Source organism: Hyperolius riggenbachi, chromosome 7 (assembly GCF_040937935.1).
Source record: "Hyperolius riggenbachi isolate aHypRig1 chromosome 7, aHypRig1.pri, whole genome shotgun sequence".
In the NCBI taxonomy this organism is placed as follows: domain Eukaryota; kingdom Metazoa; phylum Chordata; class Amphibia; order Anura; family Hyperoliidae; genus Hyperolius; species Hyperolius riggenbachi.
Window position 1 is genome coordinate 879,686 of NC_090652.1, and position 27,454 is coordinate 907,139.

General features: G+C 50.2%; 1 protein-coding gene across 1 annotated transcript in view; it reads right to left on the minus strand.

Moving 5' to 3' along the window:
- WDR90 (WD repeat domain 90) overlaps positions 1–27,454 on the minus strand; it is a 109,408-nt gene that overhangs the window by 10,909 nt on the left and 71,045 nt on the right. Inside the window, exons 19-24 of the mRNA XM_068246363.1 lie at positions 27,242–27,364; positions 24,803–24,968; positions 17,708–17,838; positions 11,585–11,728; positions 6,617–6,736; positions 3,650–3,734 (exon numbers count right to left, since the gene is read on the minus strand). Of these exons, the coding sequence (XP_068102464.1) occupies positions 3,650–3,734; positions 6,617–6,736; positions 11,585–11,728; positions 17,708–17,838; positions 24,803–24,968; positions 27,242–27,364 (769 nt within the window). The remainder of the gene's footprint in view (positions 1–3,649; positions 3,735–6,616; positions 6,737–11,584; positions 11,729–17,707; positions 17,839–24,802; positions 24,969–27,241; positions 27,365–27,454) is intronic.

Consider the following 27,454-nt stretch of genomic DNA (forward strand, 5'->3'; position numbering starts at 1 on the left):
CGTGATATGCAGCATTACCACAGGTTTATCTCCCCAGGTCTCTTCATGTACCCTTTATAGATGTGCTAAGAGGACCTGTCACCTCTAGAAGCCTGTTACATGTATATGGCACACACAGAACCAAGGCGAGGCAGACCCTGACATAGCGGCTACTGTGTGTGTATGTATATATATATATATATATATATATATATATATATATATATATATATATATATATATATATATATATATATATATATATACACATATATACACATATATATACATATACACAGTGGAGGAAATAATTATTTGACCCCTCACTGATTTTGTAAGTTTGTCCAATGACAAAGAAATGAAAAGTCTCAGAACAGTATCATTTCAATGGTAGGTTTATTTTAACAGTGGCAGATAGCACATCAAAAGGAAAATCGAAAAAAATAACCTTAAATAAAAGATAGCAACTGATTTGCATTTCATTGAGTGAAATAAGTTTTTGAACCCCTACCAACCATTAAGAGTTCTGGCTCCCACAGAGTGGTTAGACACTTCTACTCAATTAGTCACCCTCATTAAGGACACCTGTCTTAACTAGTCACCTGTATAAAAGACACCTGTCCACAGAATCAATCAATCAAGCAGACTCCAAACTCTCCAACATAGGAAAGACCAAAGAGCTGTCCAAGGATGTGAGAGACAAAATTGTAGACCTGCACAAGGCTGGAATGGGCTACAAAACCATTAGCAAGAAGCTGGGAGAGAAGGTGACAACTGTTGGTGCGATTGTTCGAAAATGGAAGGAGCACAAAATGACCATCAATCGACCTCGCTCTGGGGCTCCACGCAAGATCTCACCTCGTGGGGTGTCAATGGTTCTGAGAAAGGTGAAAAAGCATCCTAGAACTACACGGGAGGAGTTAGTGAATGACCTCAAATTAGCAGGGACCACAGTCACCAAGAAAACCATTGGAAACACATTACACCGCAATGGATTAAAATCCTGCAGGGCTCGCAAGGTCCCCCTGCTCAAGAAGGCACATGTGCAGGCCCGTCTGAAGTTTGCCAATGAACACCTGAATGATTCTGTGAGTGACTGGGAGAAGGTGCTGTGGTCTGATGAGACCAAAATAGAGCTCTTTGGCATTAACTCAACTCGCTGTGTTTGGAGGAAGAAAAATGCTGCCTATGACCCCCAAAACACCGTCCCCACCGTCAAGCATGGGGGTGGAAACATTTTGCTTTGGGGGTGTTTTTCTGCTAAGGGCACAGGACAACTTAATCGCATTAATGGGAAAATGGACGGAGCCATGTATCGTGAAATCCTGAACGACAACCTCCTTCCCTCTGCCAGGAAACTGAAAATGGGTCGTGGATGGGTGTTCCAGCACGACAATGACCCAAAACATACAGCAAAGGCAACAAAGGAGTGGCTCAAGAAGAAGCACATTAAGGTCATGGAGTGGCCTAGTCAGTCTCCGGACCTTAATCCAATAGAAAACCTATGGAGGGAGCTCAAGCTCAGAGTTGCACAGAGACAGCCTCGAAACCTTAGGGATTTAGAGATGATCTGCAAAGAGGAGTGGACCAACATTCCTCCTAAAATGTGTGCAAACTTGGTCATCAATTACAAGAAACGTTTGACCTCTGTGCTTGCAAACAAGGGTTTTTCCACTAAGTATTAAGTCTTTTATTGTTAGAGGGTTCAATAACTTATTTCACTCAATGAAATGCAAATCAGTTGCTATCTTTTATTTAAGGTTATTTTTTCGATTTTCCTTTTGATGTGCTATCTGCCACTGTTAAAATAAACCTACCATTGAAATGATACTGTTCTGAGACTTTTCATTTCTTTGTCATTGGACAAACTTACAAAATCAGTGAGGGGTCAAATAATTATTTCCTCCACTGTATATATATATATGTATAGATAGATAGATAGATAGATAGATAGATAGATAGATAGATAGATAGATAGATAGATATATATATATATATATATATATATATATATATATATATATTGGTGCGAAAAACTATTTGCCCCCTCCTAATTTCTTATTCTTTTGCATGTTTGTCACACTTAAATGTTTCTGCTCATCAAAAACCGTTAACTAATAGTCAAAGATAACATAATTGAACACAAAATGCAGTTTTAAATGATGTTTTTTATTATTTAGTGAGAAAAAAACCTCAAAACCTACATGGCCCTGTGTGAAAAAGAAATTGCCCCCTGAACCTAATAACTGGTTGGGCCACCCTTAGCAGCAATAACTGCAATCAAGCGTTTGCGATAACTTGCAACGAGTCTTTTACAGCGCTCTGGAGGGATTTTGGCCCACTAATCTTTGCAGAATTGTTGTAATTCAGCTTTATTTGAGGGTTTTCTAGCATGAACCGCCTTTTTAAGGTCATGCCACAACATCTCAATAGGATTCAGGTCAGGACTTTGACTCGGCCACTCCAAAGTCTTCATTTTGTTTTTCTTCAGCCATTCAGAGGTGGATTTGCTGGTGTGTTATGGGTCATTGTCCTGCTGCAGCACCCAAGATCGCTTCAGCTTGAGTTGACGAACAGATGGCCGGACATTCTCCTTCAGGATTTTTTGGTGGATAGTAGAATTCATGGTTCCATCTATCACAGCAAGCCTTCCAGGTCCTGAAGCAGCAAAACAACCCCAGACCATCACACTACCACCACCATATTTTACTGTTGGTATGATTTTTTTTGCTGAAATGCTGTGTTACTTCTACGCCAGATGTAACGGGACACGCACCTTCCAAAAAGTTCAACTTTTGTCTCATCGGTCCATAAGGTATTTTCCCAAAAGTCTTGGCAATCATTGAGATGTTTTTTTAGCAAAATTGAGACGAGCCTCAATGTTCTTTTTGCTTAAAAGTGGTTTGCGCCTTGGATATCTGCCATGCAGGCCGTTTTTGCCCAGTCTCTTTCTTATGGTGGAGTCGTGAACACTGACCTTAATTGAGGCAAGTGAGGCCTGCAGTTCTTTAGATGTTGTCCTGGGGTCTTTTATGGCCTCTCGGATGAGTTTTCTCTGCGCTCTTGGGGTAATTTTGGTCGGCCTGCCACAGCTGGGAAGGTTCATCACTGTTCCATGTTTTTGCCATTTGTGGATAATGGCTCTCACTGTGGTTCGCTGGAGTCCCAAAGCTTTAGAAATGGCTTTATAACCTTTAGCAGACTGATAGATCTCAATTACAGTACTTTTGTTCTCATTTGTTCCTGAATTTCTTTGGATCTTGGCATGATGTCTAGCTTTTGAGGTGCTTTTGGTCTACTTCTCTGTGTCAGATAGCTCCTATTTAAGTGATTTCTTGATTGAAACAGGTGTGGCAGTAATCAGGCCTGGGGGTGACTATAGAAATTGAACTCAGGTGTGATAAACCACAGTTAAGTTATTTTTTAACAAGGGGGGCAATCACTTTTTCACACAGGGCCATGTAGATTTGGAGTTTTTTTTCCTCACTAAATAATAAAAACCATCATTTAAAACTGCATTTTGTGTTCAATTATGTTATCTTTGACTAATAGGTAACGGTTTTTGATGAGCAGAAACATTTAAGTGTGACAAACATGCAAAAGAATAAGAAATCAGGAAGGGGGCAAATAGTTTTTCACACCACTGTATGTGTGGAGACGAGGAACTTACCGGCACTGCCCAGGGCGAGCAGCGACACTGCCGGGGACATGGACAGCGAGAAGGCAAAGTGTGACAGCGGGATCCTCAGCACCACCTGCAAGGGAGAAGCGCGACCGCCAGTCAGCCAATAACACTACATAACACCGGGAACATGCCTGCCATTCACCCCCAACCCTACAGGCCCCAAACCCCCAGGTCACCCAACAAAGGGCCCAAACCTAACCCCACAGGCCCCACCGCTGAACACAACCAAAAACTGACCCTTATCACAAACCTCTTATGTTCTGACACCTACTCTGATACTCTGATGGAGTAAAATCCATACTATGCTCATGAAGTGTCTGGAGTGCCAACCGATCATTGGATTTACTGATTGTATGCGGGGTGTCTGCTCTGCACCCAATGTTATATACCCACCTAATACACTAATGGTGTACCACTCCAAACCTCCTACTTCACTTGTCAGAAACCTAAAGAGGCCCTGTAGTGACAGACTATGACTATGGTGAAATTAGATTGTGAGCTCTGAGGACAGTCAGTGACATGACTATGTACTCTGTAATGTGCTGCAGAAGATGTCAGTGCTATATAAATGCATAATAATAATATGGTAGGACATTAGATTATGGTATGATTAGAGTGTGAGCTCCTCTGAGGACAGTCAGTGACATGACTATGTGCTCTGTAATGTGCTGCAGAAGATGTCAGTACTATATAAATACATAATAATAATATGGTAGGACATTAGATTATGGTATGATTAGAGTGTGAGCTCCTCTGAGGACAGTCAGTGACATGACTATGTACTCTGTACAGTGCTGCAGAAGATGTCAGTGCTATATAAATACATAATAATAATATGGTAGGACATTACACTATGACTATGGTAGGATTAGATTGTGAGCTCCTCTGAGGACAGTCAGTGACATGACTATGTACTCTGTAATGTGCTGCAGAAGATGTCAGTGCTATATAAATACATAATAATAATATGGTAGGACATTAGACTATGACTATGGTAGGATTAGAGTGTGAGCTCCTCTGAGGACAGTCAGTGACATGACTATGTACTCTGTAATGTGCTGCAGGAGATGTCAGTGCTATATAAACACATAACAATAATATGGTAGGACATTAGACTATGACTATGGTAGGATTAGAGTGTGAGCTCCTCTGAGGACAGTCAGTGACATGACTATGTACTCTGTACAGTGCTGCAGAAGGTGTCAGTGCTATATAAATACATAATAATAATAATAATATGGTAGGACATTAGACTATAACTATGGTAGGATTAGATTGTGAGCTCCTCTGAGGACAGTCAGTGACATGACTATGTACTCTGTAAAGTGCTGCAGAAGATGTCAGTGCTATATAAATACATAATAATAATATGGTAGGACATTAGACTATGACTATGGTAGGATTAGAGTGTGAGCTCCTCTGAGCACAGTCAGTGACATGACTATGTACTCTGTACAGTGCTGCAGGAGATGTCAGTGCTATATAAATACATAATAATAATATGGTAGGACATTACACTATGACTATGGTAGGATTAGAGTGTGAGCCCCTCTGAGGACAGTCAGTGACATGACTATGTACTCTGTAATGTGCTGCAGGAGATGTCAGTGCTATATAAATAGATAATAATAATATGGTAGGACATTAGACTATAACTATGGTAGGATTAGATTGTGAGTTCCTCTGAGGACAGTCAGTGACATGACTATGTACTCTGTAATGTGCTGCAGAAGATGTCAGTGCTGTATAAATACATAATAATAATATGGTGGGACATTACACTATGACTATGGTAGGATTAGAGTGTGAGCCCCTCTGAGGACAGTCGGTGACATGACTATGTACTCTGTAATGTGCTGCAGAAGATGTCAGTGCTATATAAACACATAATAATATGGTAGGACATTACACTATGACTATAGTAGGATTAGAGTGTGAGCTCCTCTGAGGACAGTCAGTGACATGACTATGTACTCTGTAATGTGCTGCAGAAGATGTCAGTGCTATATAAATACATAATAATAATATGGTAGGACATTACAGTATGACTATGGTGGGATTAGAGTGTGAGCTCCTCTGAGGACAGTCAGTGACATGACTATGTACTCTGTACAGTGCTGCAGAAGATGTCAGTGCTATATAAATACATAATAATAATATGGTAGGACATTAGACTATGACTGTGGTAGGATTAGAGTGTGAGCTCCTCTGAGGACAGTCAGTGACATGACTATATACTCTGTAATGTGCTGCAGAAGATGCCTGTGCTATATAAATACATAATAATAATATGGTAGGACATTACAGTATGACTATGGTGGGATTAGAGTGTGAGCTCCTCTGAGGACAGTCAGTGACATGACTATGTACTCTGTACAGTGCTGCAGGAGATGTCAGTGCTATATAAATACATAATAATAATATGGGAGGACATTACAGTATGACTATGGTGGGATTAGAGTGTGAGCTCCTCTGAGGACAGTCAGTGACATGACTATGTACTCTGTACAGTGCTGCAGAAGATGTCAGTGCTATATAAATACATAATAATAATATGGTAGGACATTAGACTATGACTGTGGTAGGATTAGAGTGTGAGCTCCTCTGAGGACAGTCAGTGACATGACTATATACTCTGTAATGTGCTGCAGAAGATGCCTGTGCTATATAAATACATAATAATAATATGGTAGGACATTACAGTATGACTATGGTGGGATTAGAGTGTGAGCTCCTCTGAGGACAGTCAGTGACATGACTATGTACTCTGTACAGTGCTGCAGGAGATGTCAGTGCTATATAAATACATAATAATAATATGGGAGGACATTAGAGTAGAAGTAAGGGGATTCAGTAAACCTTTCCTGGGCTTATTTCAGCCACACGTTTTAGTGCCACTTCAGGTTCACATTATGTTCATCAGGGATGGATGTTGCTGTAATGATCACTCACCTGCCTCTGAGCCAGACTGTAGAACAGGACCTCTTTCTCCAAGCTGTACCCGGTGTACACAATGGTGCCCGGCTGCCATGGGCAGAACGCTGCCAGGGTGGGCACCGGGAACTCTGCATCCTGGAGAAGGAATGGAGATCATTATTCACTTGTAGAGAGACGTCTGTCATTACTGGACCCTCCTGCAGCCCCGCCCCTTCCCCCCTATCCAGCGCAGGGACCCTCCTGCAGCCCCGCCCCTTCCCCCCTATCCAGCACAGGGACCCTCCTGCAGCCCCACCCCTCCGATCCAGCACAGGGACCCTTCTGCATTGGGACTGTCCCGCCCTAGTCTCTCCACCCCACTACCCTCACGATTGGGCAGGCTCCTCCCTCAGTCTCTCCTCCCCTCTAGATTGGGCAGGCTCCTCCCCCTAGTCTCTCCAGCCCACTTCCCTCTAGATTGGTCAGGCTCCTCTCCTCTAGATTGGGCAAGCTCCTCCCCCTAGTCTCTCCACCCCACTACCCTCTAGATTGGGCAGGCTCCTCCCTCAGTCTCTCCTCCCCTCTAGATTGGGCAGGCTCCTCCTCCTGGTATTTCGGCTGTAATCTATCATACGGACGTGCACCAGTATTGGAGAGGTCTCAGGCACACATCAGCTTTGCATTTGTGTCGCTGGATGTCCCGATTGTACAGAGCGATGAATTATTCCTGTATTTATGCTGCTGTCAGCGGTGCAATGATCGGGGATTCTTCCTGTGTGGCAATCGCTGTGTCTCATATCTATGATGTCATCTAGTGGCTTGTTGAGTCACAGCTGTAGGATCCTTGTGGGACATCTGGCTATGGGGAGGGTCTATACTGTGGAGGGAGCTTATATGCAAGTCAATCACTTCTTCCTGGATTCTTGCAGAAAAGTGGATACCTCGGCTTATACACGGGACGGCTTATACGCGAGTATATATGGTATGCCACATGTGAATAATTGCTAAAAACATATGCAAAGCCCATGTTGTGAATAAAAAAAAAATAAAAAAAAAAAAATTATATATATATATATATTTGTGTGTACAGTGTGTGTGTGTACAGTGTGTGTGTGTACAGTGTGTGTGTGTACCTATGTGTGTGTGTGTCTGTGTGTGTGTCTGTCTGTCTATGTGTGTGTATGTGTGTGTGTGTGTGTGTGTCTCTGTCTATGTATGTGTGTGTGTGTGTGTGTGTGTGTGTCTATGTGTGTGTGTGTCTATGTGTGTGTGTGTCTATGTGTGTGTGTGTCTGTGTGTGTGTGTGTCTGTGTGTGTGTGTCTGTGTGTGTGTGTGTCTGTGTGTGTGTGTGTGTGTCTGTGTGTGTGTGTGTGTCTGTGCGTGTGTGTGTGTGCGTCTATGTGTGTGTGTGTGTCTGTGCGTGTGTGTGTGTGCGTCTATGTGTGTGTGTGCGTCTATGTGTGTGTGTGTGCGTCTATGTGTGTGTGTGTGCGTCTATGTGTGTGTGTGTGCGTGCGTCTATGTGTGTGTGTGTGTGTGTGCGTCTATGTGTGCGTGTGTGTCTATGTGTGCGTGTGTGTGTGCGTCTGTGTGTGTGTCTATGTGTGTGTCTGTGTGTGTGTCTGTCTATGTGTGTGTATGTGTGTGTGTGTGTGTCTCTGTCTATGTATGTGTGTGTGTGTGTGTGTGTGTGTGTGTGTGTGTGTGTGTGTGTGTGTCTATGTGTGCGTGTGTGTGTGCGTCTGTGTGTGTGTCTATGTGTGTGTGTGTGTGTCTGTGTGTGTGTCTGTCTATGTGTGTGTATGTGTGTGTGTGTGTGTCTCTGTCTATGTATGTGTGTGTGTGTGTGTGTGTGTGTGTGTGTGTGTGTGTGTGTGTGTGTGTGTGTGTGTGTGTGTGTGTGTCTGTGTGTGTGTGTGTCTGTGTGTGTGTGTGTGTGTCTGTGTGTGTGTGTGTCTGTGTGTGTGCGTCTATGTGTGTGTGTGTGCGCGTCTATGTGTGTGTGTGTGTGTGCGTCTATGTGTGTGTGTGTGTGCGTCTATGTGTGTGTGTGTGTGTGTGTGCGTCTATGTGTGTGTGTGTGTGTGTGTGTGTGTGTGTGTGTGTGTGTGTGTGTGTGTTCGCGTGTGTGTGTGTGTGTGTGTGTGTGTGTGTGTGTGTGTTCGCGTGTGTGTGTGTGTGTGTGTGTGTTCGCGTGTGTGTGTGTGTGTGTTCGCGTGTGTGTGTGTGTGTGTTCGCGTGTGTGTGTGTGTGTCTAGGTGTGTGTGTGTGTGTCTAGGTGTGTGTGTGTGTGTCTAGGTGTGTGTGTGTGTGTCTAGGTGTGTGTGTGTGTCTAGGTGTGTGTGTGTGTGTCTAGGTGTGTGTGTGTGTGTCTAGGTGTGTATATACAGTGTGTGTACAGTGTGTGTGCGTCTGTGTGTGTGTGTGTGTGTCTAGGTGTGTGTGTGTGTCTAGGTGTGTGTGTGTCTAGGTGTGTGTGTGTCTAGGTGTGTGTGTGTCTAGGTGTGTGCGCGCGTCTAGGTGTGTGTGCGCGCGTCTAGGTGTGTGTGCGCGCGTCTAGGTGTGTGTGCGCGCGTCTAGGTGTGTGTGCGCGCGTCTAGGTGTGTGTGCGCGCGTCTAGGTGTGTGTGCGCGCGTCTAGGTGTGTGTGCGCGCGTCTAGGTGTGTGTGCGCGCGTCTAGGTGTGTGTGCGCGCGTCTAGGTGTGTGTGCGCGCGTCTAGGTGTGTGTGCGCGCATCTAGGTGTGTGTGCGCGCGTCTAGGTGTGTGTGCGCGCGTCTAGGTGTGTGTGCGCGCCTAGGTGTGCGCGCGTCTAGGTGCGCGCGTGTCTAGGTGCGCGCGTGTCTAGGTGCGCGCGTGTCTAGTGTGTGCGCGTCTAGTGTGTGCGCATCTAGTGTGTGCGCATCTAGTGTGTGTTGCGATTACTTGAAAACGGCTTGACCGATTTGAACGAAACTTGGTATACAGATCCCTTACTACCTGGGATGATATGTTCTGGGGGTCTCGCGCTCCCCCTGCACACCTGGGCGGAGCTACAAACAGCAAATCAGATTCCACCCATTCATGTCAATGGAAAAATTTAAAAGGCTGCCATTCTCACAGTAATCAAGCCAGAGTCCCCACACTTGGCACAGGTGGTCACTTGGTGACCGAGGTTACAAATCCAGGGAAAGTGGGCGGATAATCAAAATTCACCTATTGATTTTCAAGGGGAATATTTAAACTGCTGCCATTCTTACACTGTTAATGGCAGAGGCTTCAAACTTGCTACAGTCGGTCATTGGGTGACTGGGGTTCAATTTCACTAAAGGGGCGGGGCCACAAACAGCCAATCAGATTTCCTTGGTGGATAAACTGCTTCCAGTCACACATTTTTGATGCCAGGAACCTGAAAGATCACAAACTTGGTCATTGAGTGACTGTGTGTCCAGGTTACAAAAAAGTGGGCGGAGCCAAAAACACATTTATGGGAAAATATAAACTGCAGCCATTCTTACACTGTTAATGGCAGGTTCTCACATTTGACACAGTTGGTCACTGGGTGACTGGGATTCATATTCAGAAAAGTGGATGGAGCCTACAACAGCCAGTTAAAATTCACCTATTGATTTTGAAGGGGAATATTGGAACTGTTGCCATTCTTGCACTGTTAATGGCAGAGGCCTCAAACCTGCTACAGTCGGTCATTGGGTGACTGGGGTCCAAATTCACTAAAGGGGTGGAGCCACAAAAAGCTAATAAGATTTCCTTGCTGGATAAACTGCTTCCATTCACACGATTTTAATGCCAGGAACCCGAAAGTTCACAAACTTGGTCAGTGACTTGGTCACACAGTCGTGTCAAGGTTACAAAAAGTGGGTGGAGTCCAAAACCGTTTTCCCGGGCAAAAAACTGCAGCCCTTCTTCATTGTTAATGGCAGGGTTCTCAAACTTTGCACAGTTGGTTATTGGGATTAATATTAAGAAAAGTGGGTGGAGCCCCAAAAAACCCAATCAAAATTCACCTGTTGATTTTCGAGGAGAATATTAAAATTGCTGCCATTCTTGCACTGTTAATGGCACAAGCTACAAACCTGGTACAGTTGGTCATTGGATCACCGGGGTTCAAATTCAGAAAAGGGGCGAAGCCACAAACAGCCAATAAGATTTGTGTCATTTCACTGGAAAAATACACATTATTGATGCCAAGAACAGCAAAGCTCACAAACTTGGTCATTGAGTGACTGTGTGTCCAGGTTACAAACAGTGGGCGGAGCCAAATACAAATGTTACTGGGAAAATATAAACTGCAGCCATTCTTACACTGTTTATGGCAGGGTTCTCAAACTTTGCCCCGATGGTCACTGGGTGACTGAGATAAGTATTCAGGGAAGTGGGTGGAGCCTATAATAGCCAATCAAAATTCCCCTGTTAATTTTCAAGTGGAATATTTAAATTGCTGCCATTTTTACACTGTTAATAGCAGATGCCTCAAACCTGCTACAGTTGGTCATTGGATGACTGGGGTTCAAATGCTGGAGAGGGGCGGAGCTATAAACAGCCAATTTGATTTGTTTAGGTTCTATGGGTTAGAGAAAGTGTGCTGAGCCAACACCAGCCAAAGACATACCTGGGCAACGCCGGGCCATCAGCTATCATTATATATGTCATAGAGATCATTCATTAAGCTCTGTTATATAAACTTGGTGTCTCTGCCATCTTGTGGTTGATCTAGAAACTGCAACTGCAGAATAATAATAGACCTGCAATCTGTAGATTAATCAACAATCTACTGTGTCAAATTGTGGCGTGCTCATACAGGAAGACAGAGGGTAATTAATAAATCATTGCACTGTAATCTACAGATTGTAGGTCTATTATTATACTGCAGTTGCAGTTCCTAGATTGACCACAAGATGGCAGAGATACCGAAGCTTGATGAATGGGCTTAATAATCAATAATGGTAACAGAAGTATTATTCTTTATAAAGTACAAGCACTGCATGATGTCACCAGCATGTCTCACCTCCTTGCATTTAGGAGCCGGGAAGCTCAGCCAATCCAAGAGCTCGCATTTATCCTTCAGCCAATCAGACGTCCAGACACTGACACGGCGGTCCGAACTCGCCGCAAGCCACACCTCTCCTCCCTGAAGGCTCAGCTCCTCCACCTGCCAAACAAAAACCAATTACAGCCGCCCTCCAGTGTATAGTATTATTACTGATTTATAAAGCGCCAACATGTTCCGAGGCGCTGTACAAAGTAACAAACAAACATGGGGTACATAATACAGACAATGGTGTACACTAATATACAAGATACACAATTGGTGACAACAGTGAAAAAGGTGACGATGAATAAAATGTATAATAAATTCCAAGACACAAAAGGGGGAGAGAGCCCTGCCCTTGTGGGCTTACAATCTAAAGGGAATTGGGGGAAACAAGAGGAGGGGTAGTATACAACAAATATATGAAGGCAGTGTGTTTTCGGATACCTAGTAGGAGTGCAATTTGGTCTCAGGACAAAGGGAAGTGGCCTAGGGTAGCGCATATGCTTGTCGGAACAAACTAGTTTTTAGAGAGCGTTTAAATAACAAAGGTTGGCGAGTGACGGATGTGTTGTGGGAGGGGATTCCAGAGGAGGGGTGAAGCGCGTGCGAAGTCTTGTAAACGTGAATGTGAGGATTTGATTCTAGAGGAGGACAACAGAAGATCATGTGCCGATCTGAGATTGCGATTGGGTTGGTATCTGGAGATTAGTGATGATATGTACCGGGGAGAGAGATCGTGGAAAGCTTTGTAGGTTAGGGTTAGGAGTTTGAACTGAATCCTCTGGTTAATTGGCAGCCAGTGAAGAGCTTGACAGAGAGGGTCAGCAGAGGAAGAGCGAGAAGAGAGATGAATGAGACGAGCAGCTGAGTTCAGTACCGACTGGAGCGGGGCAAGTTTGTTAGACGGTAGTCCACAGAGTAGTACGTTGCAGTAGTCCAGACGAGAAATTATGAGAGCATGTATTAACATTTTAGTTGTGTCTTTAGTGAGAGAAGGACGGATGCAGGATATATTTTTGAGTTGGAGATGGCAGGAGCTGGTTATGGAGTGAACATGAGGAATAAAAGAGAGAGATGAGTTGATTACCACCCCCAAGCACCAAGCTTTGGGAACTGAAGTTATGGGAGTGTTATTAACATTTATTGTTACTTCAGGCAGAGAGGTGGACAGAGACGGTGGAAGGACGATTAGTTCCGTTTTACTCATATGAAGTTTTAGGAAGCGAGAGGACATGAAGGAGGATATAGCAGACAAGCAGTCAGGAACACGTTTAAGGAGGGAGTTAAGGTCTGGGGCAGAGAGGTACAGTTGTGTATCGTCTGCATACAGGTGGTATTGAAAGCCGAATGAGTTGATTAAGTCACCAAGACCGTGCATGCAGAAGAAAAAGGGGAGGGGATCATGGACAGAGCCTTGGGGAACCCCGACAGACAAAGCATGAGGAGAAGAGATCTGATCTGAGTAGGAGACTGTGAAGGACCTTCCAGAGAGGTAGGAAGATAACCATGTGAGAGCAAGGCCCTTTATTCCTACATTTTAAAGTATTTGTAGGAGTAAGGTGTGGTCGACAGTATCAAATGCTGATGACAGGTCCAGAAGGATGAGTATGGAGAAGTGACCTTTGGATTTGGCTGTAAGAAGGTCATTGGCCACTTTGGTAAGGGCTGTTTCTGAGGAGTGGTTAGAGGGAAAACCAGACTGGAACTGATCAAGCAGGGAGGTAGCAGATAAATACTGACTTAGTTCAGCATGTATATGGCGATCAAGTAATCTGGATGTGAATGGGAGAAGTGACACTGGGCGGTAGTTAGCGAGTGCAGTGGGATCTAGAGACGGTTTTTTAGTTTTCTTTCAGGCATGAAAGATAAGAAAACTGTGGAATGAGATGGGAGGAATAAGGATCCAAAGAACGGGCAGTACGATTTGGAGATTATAGAGTATGGAGAAAGTTCAGAGACTGGATAGTGGAAAGTTCAGGTTGTATGTCCTTCCCTGTGGCTGCATGGAGGTTGTATGTCCTCACTGTGGCTGCATGGAGGTTGTATGTCCTCACTGTGGCTGCATGGAGGTTGTATGTCCTCACTGTGGCTGCATGGAGGTTGTATGTCCTCATGGTGGCTGCATGGAGGTTGTATGTCCTCACTGTGGCTGCATAGAGGTTGTATGTCCTCTCTGTGGCTGCATAGAGGTTGTATGTCCTTCCCTGTGGCTGTATGGAGGTTGTATGTCCTCTCTGTGGCTGTATGTCCTCTCTGTGGCTGCATGGAGATTGTATGTGCTCCCTGTGGCTGCATGGAGGTTGTATGTCCTCTCTGTGGCTGCATGGAGATTGTATGTCCTCAATGTGGCTGCATGGAGGTTGTATGTCCTCACTGTGGCTGCATGGAGGTTGTATGTCCTCAATGTGGCTGCATGGAGATTGTATGTGCTCCCTGTGGCTGCATGGAGGTTGTATGTCCTCTCTGTGGCTGTATGGAGGTTGTATGTCCTCCCTGTGGCTGTATGGAGGTTGTATGTCCTCAATGTGGCTGCATGGAGGTTGTATGTCCTCACTGTGGCTGCATGGAGGTTGTATGTCCTCACTGTGGCTGCATGGAGGTTGTATGTCCTTCCCTGTGGCTGCATGGAGGTTGTATGTCCTTCCCTGTGGCTGTATGGAGGTTGTATGTCCTCTCTGTGGCTGCATGGAGGTTGTATGTCCTCACTGTGGCTGTATGGAGGTTGTATGTCCTCTCTGTGGCTGTATGGAGGTTGTATGTCCTCTCTGTGGCTGCATGGAGGTTGTATGTCCTCTCTGTGGCTGCATGGAGGTTGTATTTCCTCTCTGTGGCTGTATGGAGGTTGTATGTCCTCTCTGTGGCTGTATGGAGGTTGTATGTCCTCACTGTGGCTGTATGGAGGTTGTATGTCCTTCCCTGTGGCTGCATAGAGGTTGTATGTCCTCTCTGTGGCTGCATGGAGGTTGTATGTCCTCTCTGTGGCTGCATGGAGGTTGTATGTCCTCACTTTGGCTGCATGGAGGTTGTATGTCCTTCCCTGTGGCTGCATAGAGGTTGTATGTCCTCATTGTGGCTGCATGGAGGTTGTATGCCCTCACTGTGGCTGCATAGAGGTTGTATGTCCTCTCTGTGGCTGCATAGAGGTTGCATGTCCTCGTTGTGGCTGCATGGAGTTTGTATGTCCTCACTGTGGCTGCATAGAGGTTGTATGTCCTCTCTGTGGCTGCATAGAGGTTGTATGTCCTCGTTGTGGCTGCATAGAGGTTGTATTTCCTCTCTGTGGCTGTATGGAGGTTGTATGTCCTCTCTGTGGCTGCATGGAGGTTGTATGTCCTCACTATGGCTGCATAGAGGTTGTATGTCCTCTCTGTGGCTGCATAGAGGTTGTATGTCCTCATTGTGGCTGCATAGAGGTTGTATGTCCTCTCTGTGGCTGCATAGAGGTTGTATGTCCTCTCTGTGGCTGCATGGAGGTTGTATGTCCTCTCTGTGGCTGCATGGAGGTTGTAATTCCTCTGTGGCTGTATGGAGGTGGTATGTCCTCTCTGTGGCTGTATGGAGGTGGTATGTCCTCTCTGTGGCAGTATGGAGGTTGTATGTCCTCACTGTGGCTGCATGGAGGTTGTATGTCTTCCATGTGGCTGCATGGAGGTTGTATGTCCTCTCTGTGGCTGTATGGAGGTTGTATGTCCTCTCTGTGGCTGTATGGAGGTTGTATGTCCTCTCTGTGGCTGTATGGAGGTTGTATTTCCTCTCTGTGGCTGTATGGAGGTTGTATTTCCTCTCTGTGGCTGCATAGAGGTTGTATGTCCTCTCTGTGGCTGCATAGAGGTTGTATGTCCTCTCTGTGGCTGCATGGAGGTTGTATGTCCTTCCCTGTGGCTGTATGGAGGTTGTATGTCCTCTCTGTGGCTGTATGTCCTCTCTGTGGCTGCATGGAGATTGTATGTGCTCCCTGTGGCTGTATGGAGGTTGTATGTCCTCAATGTGGCTGCATGGAGGTTGTATGTCCTCACTGTGGCTGCATGGAGGTTGTATGTCCTCACTGTGGCTGTATGGAGGTTGTATGTCCTTCCCTGTGGCTGTATGGAGGTTGTATGTCCTCTCTGTGGCTGCATGGAGGTTGTATGTCCTCACTGTGGCTGTATGGAGGTTGTATGTCCTCTCTGTGGCTGCATGGAGGTTGTATGTCCTCTCTGTGGCTGCATGGAGGTTGTATGTCCTCTCTGTGGCTGCATGGAGGTTGTATTTCCTCTCTGTGGCTGTATGGAGGTTGTATGTCCTCTCTGTGGCTGTATGGAGGTTGTATGTCCTCACTGTGGCTGTATGGAGGTTGTATGTCCTTCCCTGTGGCTGCATAGAGGTTGTATGTCCTCTCTGTGGCTGCATGGAGGTTGTATGTCCTCTCTGTGGCTGCATGGAGGTTGTATGTCCTCACTGTGGCTGCATGGAGGTTGTATGTCCTTCCCTGTGGCTGCATAGAGGTTGTATGCCCTCACTGTGGCTGCATAGAGGTTGTATGTCCTCTCTGTGGCTGCATAGAGGTTGCATGTCCTCGTTGTGGCTGCATGGAGTTTGTATGTCCTCACTGTGGCTGCATAGAGGTTGTATGTCCTCTCTGTGGCTGCATAGAGGTTGTATGTCCTCGTTGTGGCTGCATAGAGGTTGTATTTCCTCTCTGTGGCTGTATGGAGGTTGTATGTCCTCTCTGTGGCTGCATGGAGGTTGTATGTCCTCACTATGGCTGCATAGAGGTTGTATGTCCTCTCTGTGGCTGCATAGAGGTTGTATTTCCTCTCTGTGGCTGCATAGAGGTTGTATGTCCTCTCTGTGGCTGCATAGAGGTTGTATGTCCTCTCTGTGGCTGCATAGAGTTTGTATGTCCTCTCTGTGGCTGCATGGAGGTTGTATGTCCTCACTGTGGCTGTATGGAGGTTGTATGTCCTCTCTGTGGCTGCATGGAGGTTGTAATTCCTCTCTGTGGCTGTATGGAGGTGGTATGTCCTCTCTGTGGCAGTATGGAGGTTGTATGTCCTCACTGTGGCTGCATGGAGGTTGTATGTCTTCCATGTGGCTGCATGGAGGTTGTATGTCCTCTCTGTGGCTGTATGGAGGTTGTATGTCCTCTCTGTGGCTGTATGGAGGTTGTATGTCCTCTCTGTGGCTGTATGGAGGTTGTATTTCCTCTCTGTGGCTGTATGGAGGTTGTATTTCCTCTCTGTGGCTGTATGGAGGTTGTATGTCCTCTCTGTGGCTGCATAGAGGTTGTATGTCCTCACTGTGGCTGCATGGAGGTTGTATGTCATCACTGTGGCTGCATGGAGGTTGTATGTCATCACTGTGGCTGCATGGAGGTTGTATGTCCTCACTGTGGCTGCATAGAGGTTGTATGTCCTCACTGTGGCTGCATGAAGGTTGTATGTCATCACTGTGGCTGCATGGAGGTTGTATGTCATCACTGTGGCTGCATGGAGGTTGTATGTATTCCATGTGGCTGCATGGAGATTGTATGTGCTCCCTGTGGCTGTATGGAGGTTGTATGTCCTCTCTGTGGCTGCATGGAGGCTGTATGTCTTCCATGTGGATGCATGGAGATTGTATGTGCTCCCTGTGGCTGCATGGAGGTTGTATGTCCTCACTGTGGCTGCATGGAGGTTGTATGTCCTCACTGTGGCTGCATAGAGGTTGTATGTCCTCACTGTGGCTGCATAGAGGTTGTATGTCCTCACTGTGGCTGCATGGAGGTTGTATGTCATCACTGTGGCTGCATGGAGGTTGTATGTCCTCACTGTGGCTGCATGGAGGTTGTATGTCATCACTGTGGCTGCATGGAGGTTGTATGTCCTCACTGTGGCTGCATGGAGGTTGTATGTCTTCCATGTGGATGCATGGAGATTGTATGTGCTCCCTGTGGTTGCATTGAATTGTGAGCTCCTCTGTCCTCCTCCGGGGCAGCCTAATAGGACAGATGACTGGCTCCTCCCTTTGGGTGGAGTTTTGATAGAGGGAGGAGCCAGTGCCTGTCTCTGCTGTTAGGCATTTCTGTGGGACTTAGAGAATTATTAGTTAGCAGGTGTTGTTAGAAGCAGCAGTTACCCTGCGGCGGGAGCACTGTATGGAGGTGACCGGTGCCCCCTTGTGGTCGCTGAGTACTCGGATTGTCATCCCGGTGCGGCTGCTGGTGATCGCTATCATCCCATCCTTCCCTCCAGAGATCAGGACGTCACCTGTGTGATCACAGACACAGAGTCACAGATGCATCAGAGCCAGACTCAGACCACGCAGAGCCAGACTCAGACCACGCAGAGCCACACTCACGCCACGCAGAGCCACACTCACGCCACGCAGAGCCACACTCACGCCACGCAGAGCCACACTCTCGCCACGCGGGCCAGACTCAGACCACGCAGAGCCAGACTCAGACCACGCAGAGCCAGACTCAGACCACACAGAGCCAGACTCAGACCACACAGAGCCAGACTCAGACCACGCAGAGCCAAACTCACGCCACGCAGAGCCAGACTCACGCCACGCAGAGCCAGACTCACGCCACGCAGAGCCAGACTCACGCCACACAGAGCCACACTCTCGCCACGCAGAGCCACACTCACGCCACGCAGAGCCACACTCACGCCACGCAGAGCCAGACTCACGCCACGCAGAGCCAGACTCACGCCACGCAGAGCCACACTCTCGCCACGCAGAGCCAGACTCAGGCCACGCAGAGCCAGACTCAGGCCACGCAGAGCCAGACTCAGGCCACGCAGAGCCAGACTCAGACCACACAGAGCCAGACTCACGCCACGCAGAGCCAGACTCACGCCACGCAGAGCCACACTCACGCCACGCAGAGCCAGACTCAGACCACGCAGAGCCACACTCTCGCCACGCAGAGCCAGACTCACGCCACGCAGAGCCAGACTCACGCCACGCAGAGCCACACTCACGCCACGCAGAGCCACACTCACGCCACGCAGAGCCAGACTCACGCCACGCAGAGCCAGACTCACGCCACGCAGAGCCACACTCTCGCCACGCAGAGCCACGCAGAGCCACACTCTCGCCACGCAGAGCCAGACTCACGCCACGCAGAGCCACACTCACGCCACGCAGAGCCAGACTCACGCCACGCAGAGCCACACTCTCGCCACGCAGAGCCAGACTCACGCCACACAGAGCCAGACTCACGCCACGCAGAGCCAGACTCACGCCACGCAGAGCCACACTCACGCCACGCAGAGCCAGACTCAGACCACGCAGAGCCACACTCTCGCCACGCAGAGCCAGACTCACGCCACGCAGAGCCAGACTCACGCCACGCAGAGCCAGACTCACGCCACGCAGAGCCACACTCACGCCACGCAGAGCCACACTCACGCCACGCAGAGCCAGACTCACGCCACGCAGAGCCAGACTCACGCCACGCAGAGCCAGACTCACGCCACGCAGAGCCAGACTCTCGCCACGCAGAGCCACGCAGAGCCACACTCTCGCCACGCAGAGCCAGACTCACGCCACGCAGAGCCACACTCAGGCCACGCAGAGCCAGACTCTCGCCACGCAGAGCCAGACTCACGCCACGCAGAGCCAGACTCTCGCCACGCAGAGCCACACTCAGACCACGCAGAGCCACACTCTCGCCACGCAGAGCCAGACTCAGACCACACAAAACCAGACTCTCGCCACGCAGAGCCAGACTCAGACCCAGGCCACGCAGAGCCAGACTCACGCCACGCAGAGCCAGACTCACGCCACGCAGAGCCAGACTCACGCCACGCAGAGCCAGACTCACGCCACGCAGAGCCAGACTCAGACCACGCAGAGCCACACTCAGACCACGCAGAGCCAGACTCTCGCCACGCAGAGCCAGACTCACGCCACGCAGAGCCAGACTCACGCCACGCAGAGCCAGACTCACGCCACGCAGAGCCAGACTCACGCCACACAGAGCCACACTCTCGCCACGCAGAGCCACACTCTCGCCACGCAGAGCCAGACTCAGACCACACAAAACCAGACTCTCGCCACGCAGAGCCAGACTCAGACCCAGGCCACGCAGAGCCAGACTCACGCCACGCAGAGCCAGACTCACGCCACGCAGAGCCAGACTCACGCCACGCAGAGCCAGACTCACGCCACGCAGAGCCAGACTCACGCCACGCAGAGCCAGACTCACGCCACGCAGAGCCAGACTCAGACCACGCAGAGCCACACTCTCGCCACGCAGAGCCAGACTCACGCCACGCAGAGCCAGACTCACGCCACGCAGAGCCAGACTCACGCCACGCAGAGCCAGACTCACGCCACGCAGAGCCACACTCTCGCCACGCAGAGCCACACTCTCGCCACGCAGAGCCACACTCAGGCCACGCAGAGCCAGACTCACGCCACGCAGAGCCAGACTCACGCCACGCAGAGCCACACTCAGGCCACGCAGAGCCACACTCAGGCCACGCAGAGCCAGACACAGACCAGACACAGGTCACACAGAGCCAGACCAGACCAGACTCGGGCCACGCAGAGCCAGACTCTCGCCACGCAGAGCCAGACTCAGACCCAGGCCACGCAGAGCCAGACTCAGGCCGCACAGAGCCAGACTCACGCCACGCAGAGCCAGACTCAGGCCGCACAGAGCCAGTCTCAGACCACACAGAGCCAGACTCAGACCACACAGAGCCAGACTCAGGCCACACAGAGCCAGACTCAGACCACACAGAGCCAGACTCAGACCACACAGAGCCAAACTCAGACCACACAGAGCCAGACTCAGACCACACAGAGCCAGACTCAGACCACGCAGAGCCAGACTCAGGCCACGCAGAGCCAGACTCAGGCCACACAGAGCCAGACTCAGGCCACACAGAGCCAGACTCAGGCCACACAGAGCCAGACTCAGACCACACAGAGCCAGACTCAGGCCGCACAGAGCCAGTCTCAGACCACACAGAGCCAGACTCACGCCGCACAGAGCCAGTCTCAGACCACACAGAGCCAGACTCAGGCCACGCAGAGCCAGACTCAGGCCGCACAGAGCCAGTCTCAGACCACACAGAGCCAGACTCAGGCCACGCAGAGCCAGACTCAGACCACACAGAGCCAGACTCAGACCACACAGAGCCAGACTCTCACCACACAGAGCCAGACTCACGCCACGCAGAGCCAGACTCAGGCCGCACAGAGCCAGTCTCAGACCACACAGAGCCAGACTCAGGCCACGCAGAGCCAGACTCAGGCCGCACAGAGCCAGTCTCACGCCCTTACCCCCTATGGATAAGGCGACAGCGGTGACGGCACATGGTCAGTAATCCGGCCCTGCTATCAGCCAGAGGTCCCTTACCCCCTATGGAGAAGGCGATGGCGGTGACGGCACATGGTCAGTAATCCGGCCCTGCTACCAGCCAGAGGTCCCTTACCCCCTATGGAGAAGGCGATGGTGGTGACGGCACATGGTCAGTAATCCGGCCCTGCTATCAGCCAGAGGTCCCTTACCCCCTATGGATAAGGCGACAGCGGTGACGGCACATGGTCAGTAATCCGGCCCTGCTATCAGCCAGAGGTCCCTTACCCCCTATGGATAAGGCGACAGCGGTGACGGCACATGGTCAGTAATCCGGCCCTGCTATCAGCCAGAGGTCCCTTACCCCCTATGGAGAAGGCGATGGCGGTGACAGCACATGGTCAGTTATACGGCATGCTATCAGCCAGTGGTCCCTTACCCCCTATGGAGAAGGCGATGGCGGTGACGGCACATGGTCAGTAATCCGGCATACTATCAGGCAGAGGTCCCTTACCCCCTATGGAGAAGGCGATGGCGGTGACGGCACATGGTCAGTAATCCGGCCCTGCTATCAGCCAGAGGTCCCTTACCCCCTATGGAGAAGGCGATGGCGGTGACGGCACATGGTCAGTAATCCGGCCCTGCTACCAGCCAGAGCTCCCTTACCCCCTATGGAGAAGGCGATGGCGGTGACGGCACATGGTCAGTAATCCGGCCCTGCTATCAGCGCGAGGTCCCTTACCCCCTATGGAGAAGGCGATGGTGGTGACGGCACATGGTCAGTAATCCGGCCCTGCTATCAGCGTGAGGTCCCTTACCCCCTATGGAGAAGGCGATGGTGGTGACGGCACATGGTCAGTAATCCGGCCCTGCTACCAGCCAGAGGTCCCTTACCCCCTATGGAGAAGGCGATGGTGGTGACGGCACATGGTCAGTAATCCGGCCCTGCTACCAGCCAGAGCTCCCTTACCCCCTATGGAGAAGGCGATGGCGGTGACGGCACATGGTCAGTAATCCGGCCCTGCTATCAGCCAGAGGTCCCTTACCCCCTATGGAGAAGGCGATGGCGGTGACGGCACATGGTCAGTAATCCGGCCCTGCTATCAGCGTGAGGTCCCTTACCCCCTATGGAGAAGGCGATGGTGGTGACGGCACATGGTCAGTAATCCGGCCCTGCTACCAGCCAGAGGTCCCTTACCCCCTATGGAGAAGGCGATGGCGGTGACGGCACATGGTCAGTAATCCGGCCCTGCTATCAGCCTGAGGTCCCTTACCCCCTATGGAGAAGGCGATGGCGGTGACGGCACATGGTCAGTAATCCGGCCCTGCTATCAGCCAGAGGTCCCTTACCCCCTATGGAGAAGGCGATGGCGGTGACGGCACATGGTCAGTAATCCGGCCCTGCTATCAGCGTGAGGTCCCTTACCCCCTATGGAGAAGGCGATGGCGGTGACGGCACATGGTCAGTAATCCGGCCCTGCTATCAGCCAGAGGTCCCTTACCCCCTATGGAGAAGGCGATGGCGGTGACGGCACATGGTCAGTAATCCGGCCCTGCTATCAGCCAGAGGTCCCTTACCCCCTATGGAGAAGGCGATGGCGGTGACGGCACATAGTCAGTAATCCGGCCCTGCTATCAGTGCGAGGTCCCTTACCCCCTATGGAGAAGGCGATGGCGGTGACAGCACATGGTCAGTAATCCGGCCCTGCTATCAGTGCGAGGTCCCTTACCCCCTATGGAGAAGGCGATGGCGGTGACGGTACATGGTCAGTAATCCGGCCCTGCTATCAGTGCGAGGTCCCTTACCCCCTATGGAGAAGGCGATGGCGGTGACGGTACATGGTCAGTAATCCGGCCCTGCTATCAGTGCGAGGTCCCTTACCCCCTATGGAGAAGGCGATGGCGGTGACAGCACATGGTCAGTAATCCGGCCCTGCTATCAGCGTGAGGTCCCTTACCCCCTATGGAGAAGGCGATGGCGGTGACGGTACATGGTCAGTAATCCGGCCCTGCTATCAGTGCGAGGTCCCTTACCCCCTATGGAGAAGGCGATGGCGGTGACGGTACATGGTCAGTAATCCGGCCCTGCTATCAGCCAGAGGTCCCTTACCCCCTATGGAGAAGGCGATGGCGGTGACGGCACACGGTCAGTAATCCGGCCCTGCTATCAGCGTGAGGTCCCTTACCCCCTATGGAGAAGGCGATGGCGGTGACGGCACATGGTCAGTAATCCGGCCCTGCTATCAGTGCGAGGTCCCTTACCCCCTATGGAGAAGGCGATGGCGGTGACGGCACATGGTCAGTAATCCGGCCCTGCTATCAGCGCGAGGTCCCTTACCCCCTATGGAGAAGGCGATGGCGGTGACAGCACATGGTCAGTTATACGGCATGCTATCAGCCAGTGGTCCCTTACCCCCTATGGAGAAGGCGATGGCGGTGACAGCACATGGTCAGTTATACGGCATGCTATCAGCCAGTGGTCCCTTACCCCCTATGGAGAAGGCGATGGCGGTGACGGCACATGGTCAGTAATCCGGCCCTGCTATCAGCCAGAGGTCCCTTACCCCATATGGAGAAGGCGATGGCGGTGACGGCACATGGTCAGTAATACGGCCCTGCTATCAGCCAGAAGTCCCTTACCCCCTATGGAGAAGGCGATGGCGGTGACGGCACATGGTCAGTAATCCGGCATGCTATCAGCCAGAGGTCCCTTACCCCCTATGGAGAAGGCGATGGCGGTGACGGCACATGGTCAGTAATCCGGCCCTGCTATCAGCCAGAGGTCCCTTACCCCCTATGGAGAAGGCGATGGCGGTGACGGCGCATGGTCAGTAATCCGGCATGCTACCAGCCAGAGGTCCCTTACCCCCTATGGAGAAGGCGATGGCGGTGACAGCACATGGTCAGTAATCCGGCCCTGCTATCAGCCAGAGGTCCCTTACCCCCTATGGAGAAGGCGATGGCGGTGACGGCACATGGTCAGTAATCCGGCCCTGCTACCAGCCAGAGCTCCCTTACCCCCTATGGAGATGGCGATGGCGGTGACGGCACATGGTCAGTAATCCGGCCCTGCTGTCAGCCAGAGCTCCCTTACCCCCTATGGAGAAGGCGATGGTGGTGACGGCACATGGTCAGTAATCCGGCCCTGCTACCAGCCAGAGGTCCCTTACCCCCTATGGAGAAGGCGATGGCGGTGACGGCACATGGTCAGTAATACGGCCCTGCTATCAGCCAGAAGTCCCTTACCCCCTATGGAGAAGGCGATGGCGGCACATGGTCAGTAATCCGGCATGCTATCAGCCAGAGGTCCCTTACCCTCTATGGAGAAGGCGATGGTGGTGGCGGCACATGGTCAGTAATCCGGCATGCTATCAGCGCGAGGTCCCTTACCCCCTATGGAGAAGGCGATGGCGGTGACGGCACATGGTCAGTAATCCGGCCCTGCTATCAGCCAGAGGTCCCTTACCCCCTATGGAGAAGGCGATGGCGGTGACGGCACATGGTCAGTAATCCGGCATACTATCAGGCAGAGGTCCCTTACCCCCTATGGAGAAGGCGATGGTGGTGACGGCACATGGTCAGTAATCCGGCCCTGCTATCAGCCAGAGGTCCCTTACCCCCTATGGAGAAGGCGATGGCGGCACATGGTCAGTAATACGGCATGCTACCAGCCAGAGGTCCCTTACCCCCTATGGAGAAGGCGATGGCGGTGACGGCACATGGTCAGTAATCCGGCCCTGCTACCAGCCAGAGGTCCCTTACCCCCTATGGAGAAGGCGATGGCGGTGACGGCACATGGTCAGTAATACGGCCCTGCTATCAGCCAGAGGTCCCTTACCCCCTATGGAGAAGGCGATGGCGGTGACGGCACATGGTCAGTAATCCGGCCCTGCTATCAGCCAGAGGTCCCTTACCCCCTATGGAGAAGGCGATGGCGGTGACAGCACAGGGGTGAGGGTGGATCTTCATCTCCATCTCCATTCTGGACACGCTGAACAGTCGGATGGTCCCATCGCTGTAGCCAGAAACAATCCTCTGAGCGGAAGCGTTCTGCGGACCCCAGTCCAGGCACAGGCAGCTCTGCCAAGAACAATCAGTAATAGAATCAGTTACAGGTTCAGGGCGATAAAGCTGCTGTCCAGGCAAAGCGCTTATTACCATTTACATACATTTTCCTGGTTACAGCGTAAGAAACACTATAATATAAAAAAATATTATATCACAAATTTATACATACATTTATTATTATTATTATTATTATTTAGTATTTATATAGCGCCGACATCTTCCGCAGCACTGTACAGAGTATATATAGGCCCTTCACTAAGTGTCCCTCAGAGGGGCTCACAATCTAGTCCCTACTGTAGTCCTATGTCTATGTATGTATGGTGTAGTGTATGTATTGTAGTCTAGGGACAATTTTTTTTTGGGGGGGAAGCCAATTAACTTATCTGTATGTTTTTGGGATGTGGGAGGAAACCGAAGTGCCCGGAGGAAACCCACTCCTTGCAGATGTTGGTCTGGCTGGGGTTTGAACCGGGGACCCAGCGCTTGCAAGGTGAGAGTTCTGCCCACTACGCCACCATGCTGTACATCCATACATACGTGTGTGTGACCCCACCCCTCCCAGTCATTGTCACGGCCAAGGCTGTGAGGTCATACATCCTTCTGCCCCAGAGCACTCTGGGAGATCACCTGACAATACTGCTCATTGCAGGGAGGGAAAAAAAACAACATTCTGCAGTGATGCATCTGCCAGCAGTAAATATGTAACCACCAGATTCCAACAACCCACATTATAAGGTTGTAAACAAGTTTGATAGATGGTCCGCAGAACTTTCAAATGGTGTCGTTTCGCCAGCGATGTTGCACAGCACAGATTCCTCCGGAATATAGTAGATATCCTGAGGTCGCAGAGACTCGCCAAAGGGGAGTCCAGTAGGATATTGACATGAAAGAGATGTACGGCACATCTAAGTGTAAACCGTCATTATTACATAACAAGTAAAACAATTTAAAAACAAGGATAAAGGAAAACTCACATACGGGGCCCGTGCACTGGGAACCCCGAATAAGTAGCGCGCATAAAATGGTCAATAGAAGACCTCAAATAAAATGGTGCCGCCTGTCACCTTCCCGACCGGTTTCGCAATCTTGCGACATCAGGGGAGACTGATGTCGCAAGATTGCGAAACCGGTCGGGAAGGCGACACCATTTTATTTGAGGTCTTCTATTGACCATTTTATGCACGCTACTTTTTCGGGGTTCCCAGTGCACGGGCCCCGTATGTGAGTTTTCCTTTATCCTTGTTTTTAAATTGTTTTACTTGTTATGTAATAAAAACGGTTTACACTTAGATGTGCCGTACATCTCTTTCATGTCAATATCCTACTGGACTCCCCTTTGGTGAGTCTTTGCGACCTCAGGATATCTACTATATTCCGGAGGAATCTGTGCTGTGCAACATCGCTGGCGAAACGACACCATTTGAAAGTTCTGCGACCATCTATCAAACTCGTTTACAACCTTATAATGTGGGTTGTTGGAATCTGGTAAGCCTTGCTTCTTTACCCTTTTGTTTGAAGATCTTGTATACCAGAAAATGACGAAAGCTGTATTATTATAGACCTGCGCTGACTTTATATATTCATTGCTTGTGTGGACTTTTGGACATTGTCCTTCTCGGCTGCGGTCGCCTTCTGCCTTGACGCTGACACTTGTTGTTTATTTAAATATGTAACCACCGGTGATAAATGTCAGAATATTCATTCACTTATACAGTAGAGTCCTGGGTAACTGGAGCTCAGTCTCCACTAACTGGAACGCCTGCGGGACACAATGGGGCGTTTCTAACCTATTTTGCACAACGGCGGTCAGAAGAAACTACTTATACATCCTGCAGGTGCATCCATTTCCCTTCATGCAGCTTCCAGCGTCCTCGTAAGTTGTCACCTGACCAGCATCTGTATCACATGGTTTTGCGCAGGCCAGTATTTTCTGGTTTGGCGCAGGACGGTATTACCCGGTTTTGGGGGGGGGAGGCAGGTATTACCTGGTTTGGCGCGGGCCGGTATTACCCTGTTTGGAGCGGGCCGGTATTACTCGGTTTGGCGCGGGCCGGTATTACTCGGTTTGGCGCGGGCCGGTATTACTCGGTTTGGCGCGGGCCGGTATTACTCGGTTTGGCGCGGGCCGGTATTACTCGGTTTGGCGCGGGCCGGTATTACCCGGTTTGGCGCGGGCCGATATTACCCGGTTTGGCGCGGGCCGATATTACCCGGTTTGGCGCGGGCCGGTATTACCTGGTTTGGAGCGGGCCGGTATTACCTGGTTTGGCGCGGGCCGGTATTACCTGGTTGAGTACTTGGAACTGGAGGAGGAGCTCGAAGCTGTGTAGGGACCAGACTCTCACGCTGCCATCCTCCCCGCACGTGGCACAGTGCGTCTCCCCTGGAGCCACCACCAGGCCCGTCACCTGTGTAAGCACAGCCATCAGTCAGTACAGGCAAGCAGCATGTGTGACCCCGCCCCTAGTCTCCTCCCCCACCCGTCAGTACAGGCAAGC